The sequence below is a fragment of the Habropoda laboriosa genome, unplaced genomic scaffold, assembly GCF_001263275.1.
Source record: "Habropoda laboriosa isolate 0110345459 unplaced genomic scaffold, ASM126327v1 scaffold1220, whole genome shotgun sequence".
NCBI lineage: Eukaryota > Metazoa > Arthropoda > Insecta > Hymenoptera > Apidae > Habropoda > Habropoda laboriosa.
This window is the reverse complement of record NW_017101298.1, coordinates 165,433-174,177: the sequence shown is the minus strand read 5'-3', so window position 1 is coordinate 174,177 and position 8,745 is coordinate 165,433. Positions and strand designations below refer to the sequence as shown.

At 32.0% G+C, this 8,745-nt stretch overlaps 2 protein-coding genes across 2 annotated transcripts in view; both read right to left on the bottom strand.

Annotated features, from left to right (window-relative positions):
- The window catches only part of LOC108578100 (short neuropeptide F), a 6,652-nt gene extending 6,139 nt beyond the window's left edge, over window positions 1-513 (bottom strand). Inside the window, exon 1 of the mRNA XM_017941358.1 lies at window positions 416-513. The gene's annotated coding sequence lies outside the window, so the exon portion shown is untranslated. The remainder of the gene's footprint in view (window positions 1-415) is intronic.
- Window positions 514-5,618: 5,105 nt separating this feature from the next.
- The window catches only part of LOC108578098 (pyruvate kinase-like), an 11,190-nt gene continuing 8,063 nt past the window's right edge, over window positions 5,619-8,745 (bottom strand). Inside the window, 4 exon segments of the mRNA XM_017941352.1 lie at window positions 5,619-5,833; window positions 7,182-7,404; window positions 7,909-8,139; window positions 8,474-8,649. Of these exon segments, the coding sequence (XP_017796841.1) occupies window positions 5,619-5,833; window positions 7,182-7,404; window positions 7,909-8,139; window positions 8,474-8,649 (845 nt within the window).

The window sequence follows — 8,745 nt, the reverse complement described above, 5'->3', positions numbered from 1 at the left end:
ATAAATTTAAACAAGTAGAAACTCACTGTTGCTAACTGTCCTCTCAATTCAAACGTAATTGTACAGAAAGTAATGTTGCCTCGTTTAAAGTAGACATTTTCACAAATGAAACTTAGTATGATCAAAGAAAAACGATTGCATGTTCACCAATGTCTTGTCATTAAAACTCATTAGTAGGTTAATAAAAGAGCAGTTACAAAGAAGGTAGGAAATCGCTACTTAATAAAAGAAAATTTTAGACAGCTACATGGAAAGGTATGGTAATTAAAAGATAAAGAAATGTAGAAAAAAGGTGAAAGATGAGAAACATAGAGAAAAGATAAGAAAATACAGAGAAAAGGTAAAAGATGAAAAGAAGGTAAAAGTTGAAAAAATACAGAGAAAAGGTAGAAAATGAACAAATTCATAAACTTACCGTGGAAAGTAGACCGAAAGGACGAAAGAATTTCCGAAGAAATGTTGAATTTGCTCGTTGAAGGAAGAGCGATCTTGGAGATCGAGAGAGTCGCGCGATGCGACAGGGACGACGAGAAGTGAAACGATATCGAGAGTTTCTTGGTATATATAGGGGTTGGGGTGGTTTTCACGGGATAGGAGAGTGTGGGCGCAGGCACAGGTGGCCGCTCGAAAGTGTCCACGCGGTTGCTTCGAACGCAAGCGTTCTCCTCTCGCCTTTTCTGCACCCTTTTCCTCGTACGAGCACGACGAGTTGCTTGTAATTCCTCCGCCGGACGATCTTGTCGCATGACTTTTCACTAGTTTTCCACCATCGATTTACAACCGCTACTTTCTTCCTCTCTCTCTCTCTACCAAAGTGAAAAAGACGTCTCTGTGGTTTATACGAGTTTTAAATTCAAAGCTTCGCTCACCGGGTTCATCCAGAAACGACCCATTCGTGATTTGCGTTATCGATTAGAGTTTTCTGTTTTATAGCTGGATGTATTCAATTTATGTAACGATAAGGGTAACGATGTTACAAGTATTCCAATAAATCAGCAACAATTGCTGATCGCTGTTTCTGTGATATAGAGAACCGCTAAAAAAAAAAAAAAAGGAAACAAGAAAATGCTGAAAAATGTTTATTCTTCGGAAGTTGTAAAATAGAAGTGAAAGGAAATTAATTAATTGTAATATTTTCTTGTGGTTCTGGATGATGTGAAATATAATTCCTATGATTAATAGAAGGTAAATGATAATAAAATAACATAAACTTTTTATTGTTCAATCTATGTAGGCGCATATGTGAATTTTTGAATTTTCGAATACTACATAAAACTAAATTTAAACATTTCCTGATTTCTGGAATTAGAGATATAACTCTGTATGGAATTTCTTTTGGGATCAATAAAAGAAAAATATATTAACGTTTATCACGTTTTTAAAAATTCTACTATTTTTCTATTATAGTACTACACGATAGTGTTATTAATTTTGATTTAATATTGTTAGTACTCTATTCCCGGAAAAATGATCAACTGAATATTATCTTAACACATATATACGACATTAGAATAGTATTCTTTGTTTGTTTAAGAAAATTAACAATACTATTCGTAATGTTGCACTTCACTTTTTTACGCTTTGATTTTCCAGTTTATTCATATATTATACTTATAAGCCTCAAATTTGTGAAGATCTGATGAATAAGGAACAAATCTTAGATACAGTTCTCAGTAGGGGTTCAATCACGTTTCAATCGCAGGAAATGAATGTCCTTAGTGATTAGAGTACAAATGTACCTATACATATATACTATACGGTGAACAGTGGAACAATATTTTTTCTGCTCTCTTACCCACGGAATTATTAAATCAACGATTGGAGTTGTTTTCCTTAAAAAAAAAAAAAGAAGAAGGATAAATAAGTAGTAAAAACACGCATTTGTAAAATATATTCGAAAATTAATTGTAAGCCTTTCTTCCCTTTTTGCTTGGCCATCTTGTTTACATTATTCGCCCCGTATCTTCTTCATAGAACTTTTTTATTTGACTTACTTCTTCTTTGAAGTTGACAAAATTTCCAGTTGAAATAAAATTAAATTTAAAAGTTTGCACTGACGATTAAATATACCCACCGATTGTACAGTGTTGAAAGCTGTTATTACACGAAAAGGTGTTAGACAAGTAAATTAATAAACCCCTCGGAAACGTAATGTTTTTCAATAATTTTTTGACCAAAAATTCCACTTTATTAAACACTAAATCATGAATATTCGAAATATAATTGTAAATGAAACACCCCAAAAAGTTGAAGAGAGTACCAGAAAGAAATGATATTAGTATTAATATTAATTCATTGTATTCTGTTAATTTAAATTCTAAGGCTGATAATGGTTTATAATAAAATATAAAGTTTACCAGTGAATAGTATGTTTCATAAAAGATGTAAAATTCCGTGCAAAAGTAATAACGTTTCGAAGCAACGAAAAATATTATTTATTTTAACAAAAGCGATTTATAAAAATATATAAACTTACATAAGCAAAAATATTGGACCAGATAGGTTTTTCACTGTTTTTTTCGAAAGCAAAACCTGCAGGAATCTGATTTATTGGATATAAGGGAAGAATACTGCAATAAAAGGAACGCTCTTTATTCTTCTATATTTGTTTATTTAAAGAATTACTAAATTACTAACTTTTGTACGCCATGATATATAAAATTTAATAAAAGATAAACAAAAGTAATGTAAAACTATCTCGAATAGCAAATCTACTAAACGTGAAACGTAAAAATAACGAACTTCATGTAAATCTTCCATTGATCCAATTAAACGAGCATTCTGTTAAATAAATAAAAAGAAAGACAGATACCTTTATCTCTACTTTCTATTTCTTAATCCTTTTCGTTTCCTTCTAAGCATATTTGCATATAAAAATTTATCTTTACTTCCTAAATATAATAAATAAAGCAACATTTAAAAGTATAAACTACAATTTTTCACATTTTCCATAAAATTAGTGCCCTAATTAAAAATAGATTTATAACAGTCAAATGAAAATGTACTCGTTTATACATTCACATAGAATTACAGATAATTGGTGCACACACAGATCATGTGCAAATACTCGAAGATAAGTCATAATTCTGCTATAAGTGCAGACAAATGGCTGAGAAAAGAAGATCGATAATTGAACGTTATACGTATTGTATGTACCTAGGAAGCACAAGAGCGTATAAAATTACATTCTGGCATTAATGTTAATGTCCACTTGAACATCTTGGCTGTTAATGTCTGAATAAATATATTTACCCACAGTAATAGCTAGCTGTATTGATCGCATATACCATAAAAATGGATTTCGATGTCGAGAAGAATTAACATCATTTTTGAACATTTATTTCTATACGAGCCACTGAGAAGCCAAAATGATCAACTCCACTTTCCGATATTCTTCCAATTTTAGTGTCAAAGCTTGGTGCTTAATTCAAATTTAATAAATTTTATTTTATGGAGTTAGTCACTTTGGCTTCTCAGTGGTTCATATATTAACTGTACAGAAACTAATGTTGAAAATAAATTGCAACCTTATACACTAGAATATTTGGAACAGGGGAACATCGATTATGTGGGTGCCCCAAAAAGAAAATTTGCATACGTAATTTAAATGGCTTCAAAAGATGAACAAAATGGAGGAAAAATTGTTTAACAAATGCCATTTCTTCTGTTTCATTCAAGGTCACCTATATTTGCTTATATATATATATATTTTTCTACCATATATTGTAGCAGACACTGATGTGCATTTAAAGATACAGCAATATGACCTTAAAATGACCTTGGACTATAGAATTTTAAATCAAATGTGGAATTTACTTTTAATTTTCTGCCATTTCTTCCATCAAACAAATTTTTCATCCATCTTATTCACCCTTTGAAACCATTTGAATTATGTATAAAAGCTCTCGTACCACCGTAGCTAGAGAAGATAATTAAGTAGCCTGTTTCACGTGGCCAACCCTGTACAGAGTGTTTCATTGAAGCTCTTACAAACTTGTACTTTTGCAATGTTATCCGGTGCACAGTGCTTTTTTTCTTTGCTGCGAGAAAATTTTTTTTAAAGCTACATCAAAGTGTAGAAATAAAGGTCATCTTCGAAGTTTCAAATGGGAATAGACGGAATAGAATAGAAATGATCGGAACTTTGTTAAGATCTTTTATTTCTTACGACAGAAACGAAGTTTTTCATAAATATCCGAAACATTAAAAGTGAAAGCATATTATCTGGTGATTGAAATCGTACTCCTAGTAACTTACTATTCCGTTCCACGATCGATAACATTGAACGTAAAGCACAAAAGATGCTTTTCCGTTACGATAACACGTTTAATGTGCCTCAATACGATAGGAGTACGTGAATCACGACTCCCGCGTTTTATCAGACTCCACAGAAACTTTGCAACACGTACCCTACAATGTGTAACACCTATTTGATCATCCGCTGATAAGAAACACTACAGAGGATATAACAATTGTGATAAAACAGAAGTATGTTCTAAATAAAAATTGTATCAATACGCAAATTTCAATAATTGTAATCTTATCTGGTCTGTACAATCGGATCTAAAAGTCTCGGTGTACTATAGTCCGTAATGTACGGGAAAATTAATTAAATTTTAATGCAATTTTTAGTAACATTTTACTTTTTATTCGTCGACAGGGGAGAAATACGAATTTCGATTTTTTTTTTTTGTAGAAGTGAAATATTTATTTCGATGTATCAGAATCTGGTATTATGTGGAATTTGTAACTTGTAGGAAATATAATAACTTTTTTGTGGAAAACAATGATATTTTAAGTGAATTACTAATTTAAATCGTTACAAGTTTGCAATGTAAAATATTTATAATAACTTCATTATTTCTATAACAACCTACAATTTGACTTTATTCCCTTACTAACACGATATATTTTAATTACTTAATTTTAATAATTAACTATTAATCGATAACTTGTTAATCATTAGATTTCAAATTTCCCTAGAAGATAGGAAGATAAACTCATACATTTCTACCCCAATCATGGTGGTTCAATTGCTTCATTATTAAATGGCAAATGGTTTGGGTTAACTTTAAGCTTTACTTTGGCTTGGTTTTGCTTAACTTCTAGATTTAAATTGACGTATAACAAGTAGACTGCGGATTTTTACGCAAATTCATATTTTTAAGAATATAGTGAAAAAAAGTAGAACTTCGGTAAAAAAATTATTTCACCTACCAGATACTATAAAGAGCATTATTAATTTGGATATTTTGTATATTCTTTCATATTGCGTGCATTCTGTGCAATTTTGCACCTTTAAATTTCCTATAAATGGTAGCAAATTTCAGAACGCAATTTTTAAAATTTTACACGATTGTAAAGTCTGCCATTTCACATGCAACAACTCAATACTTTACCTATTTGCAACTCCCACTTTTTGCTAATAACCACTGATAAAATGCAAAATTGTCAATACACGTGTACTTCAATACGAAAACAAATTCTTAATATAAAATTAAATGGAACTCAACAATTGATCACCAAAGGAATAAAATTGAACTGGCGATGCGGAAGATTTTATTAATTGTTACAAAAATTGTAAAACCGCTTGGTTTACATTGAAAGGAGTAAATATTTCACCAGCAGGGCTCAAAATTTGACGTTTGATTTTCCATGTGTCCGGGTGATACGTAAATTATACGCACACAATTTGTAAATCCTGCACCTTGACGCCATCCGCTAACTATCACGATCGGATCACCAATCTTAATATACTTTTTCCTTCGGAGGGAGTCGACACCATTTTGTATTCGAATTTCCATGTCTTTAGTCCAATCGCACAAAGGCTTCGCTGTATTGAAAATTATGTTAAGTACAGTTGGGCCCTGTATAACGCGATGAAAAATTTGCTACTGCGCCCATATAAAGCCATCAAGAAAACAGAAAAGAACTGTATAAATTCTAAAGCTCTAGAAAATTTAACAGACGAAGAAACCGTACTAAATAGAATTTAATTTGTATCTCTCGCGTTATAGGGTGTTCTACTGTATAATTTTTACTGCAGTACTAAGTATCAAATTATTGCAATTATACCTAGGTACACGTATTAACATTTCCAATGTTTCATACATTCGCAAAAACTATTATTTACGAATGTATACATACAGCGCCGTTCGTAAGTATTAGAAGACCTCAGGATAGAGGAAATGGCGAACAGTGGGAAGGATGAGGAGATAGAGAAATGGTTAGAGAAAATAGATAGGAAGAAAAAAGAAAAGGAAAGAGAGAGTGTCGGAATAATAGGAAAATAGGAAGGGAAAAGAGTAGAAAGAAAGATGAACGCAATAAGAGAAGGAGAATAAGTAGTCAAAGAACGAGTGTGTGAGTGACGAGACAAAATGAAGCGTGAAGGTAGTAGAACACCTATAATGCTCGTACAGAAAGTATTATGTGATCGAAATTTCTTTATCAAAATTAGTATCATATCGTCACCTTAACCCTTTACGTAAAACACGTTACTCAACCTTTAGTAGAATCTTTCGTTTTGGAGTTTCAAAATTTTCATAAAAATTGTAAAATAAAAATTAAAAATCTGTTCTGTTAAATTAAGACGAAAGTGTGCCAAAAGGCGACAAGGACACAACGCGAGCACGTTTTCAAAACGCCTACAGCAGTGAAAGGGTTGATACTACATTTGAAGTATTACAATCAAACTTTTGACATTTCTTCGGACGACAAATCTACGTATTAGAAGATATTCCAAGCAAAAGAATGAAAATTGGAAATTTTCACTTGTGAAACACTTTTCCCGCGGGGCTGCGCTATATGAACCACTCGGAAGCCAAAGTGGCTAACTCCGTTAAATTAAACTTATTAAATTTTTTTTATTCACGAAGAATTAAGCATCAAGCATGTGCTTTTATACTAAAATTGGAAGAATTTCAAAAAGTGAAGTTAATCATTTCAACTTCTGAGTGGCTCATATGCTCCTTAATACTACGAGATTCCAAACTGAATCATAATTTTTATTATTTTAATCACATCGTAACGATTGTTCAGATTTAATTCACATTCGGTAAGTGCCCCAATACTTATGAACGGGAGTGTACGCGTGCTTGCGCAAGAAAAAGTAGAAAAGAAGGGGGTACGTTTACTTTTAAATCAATTTCATTTGAAATCAGGATAAAACTAATATTTACTTCTGTAGTGGAAAGGGTGGACACCGTAATACAATTGTAACAATCTTGCGACTACTCCATAACGCGTGATTGCAAGAATTGGACATCTGGGACGATACATCGATATCAAAATAGCACTGCGCCCAGATGTTGTTGTAACGATAATTGCAGATGCGTTCGATTTTAAGGATGTCTCAACAGCCCCAACTATAATAGCCTGTGCGGGATCTAAAGGTACTGGCACCTGTTTTGTTTTTTAAGTAGAAAGTGTATGCGGTGCAAATTGAATAATTGAAGAGTCAAAGGAAAGAACAGCGAGGCACCATTTTTTGTCTATCACGATATTTGAATACATATGGATGTATTTTTTATTATAGAATTCAATTTTTTGATTAGAAATGGGAAAATAAATGAAAGTTTCTAGTTATTGGAACTAAAAAAAAAAGTATAAAAGGAAAATGCACCGATGTAATACAGAACTGAATGGACTTTACAGTTTCAAATGCAGGAAAATTAACAGTACGTCTATTTTACGTGCAATTAATTTATCAAACTAATAGAAATGACATATGTTTGGAAAGATAAGAATAATTTTAAAGAATGGAGTTTACAGGAAATCATGTCATGGCGAATATGATCTTAAAGAATTTTTTAATTTAGTGGAGAAAATCAATTCATCTGGCGCTTTAATTAACTTGTGTCGTAGAAAATTCAGTTATATTAATACAAGTTCAATTTATTCAAATACCTTGCAGCTCAGTTCGTCAAAAATTTCTTTCTGCCACCGAGCGCTTTCGGCTTCTCTACATACCATATCGACATCTTTCAATAATTTCGTAGTTTCTTTCGCATTTAAAGTTCCAGTTTTAAGAAATATCGCATCGACTCCGTTTAAAACAGCATTTGCAATTAGATTCATGTCGATGTTCAATTTCCCATTATTGCACACTTGAAATCCCATTATTGCTCACTTGAAATCCTAACGCGACTGGTTTTCCCATCTAAAGAAAAATTGGGGGAAAAACTTGGCATGTATTGCGTTCCAAAATATTAACTAATTTTTTGTAAATATTAGCAAGTTCCGTAAACAGAAAATTTGAAAAAATTTGAAACTTTGCAGAAATGCAGTTCAACTGAGGTTAATAACGAAACCATTTTTTGTTTCGATAATGAAACGGTCCTAGGGGTGAAAACACACAAGAAATTATGAGTTTTCATATTATTGTGAATGTTTGATTTTTGCTGTCCTACATTGTAAGAAATTTTTGAATCTTATACAAAAAAAAAATAGGCACGACCTTATGGACACTTACTTTGATACATTTTGCGATAAGAATCTTTTCGACGAGAAACAATTTTTCGGTTCCTACATCGATTTCAATACTCCTTCTATCAATAAGAATTGCATCGGCTACGTTCAGAACTTCGTCGAAATTCTCTAAACCTTGCTGTGTCGAAATCTTTGCTGCCACACAAATTTCGGTAATTCCTTTAAACAAAATCTGTTAGCGTTTGAGATTATTCGGAAACTTAGTTCCCAGTGTTATTTCATAAGTAGTACGTTTACAAGAAATAACGAAAACTT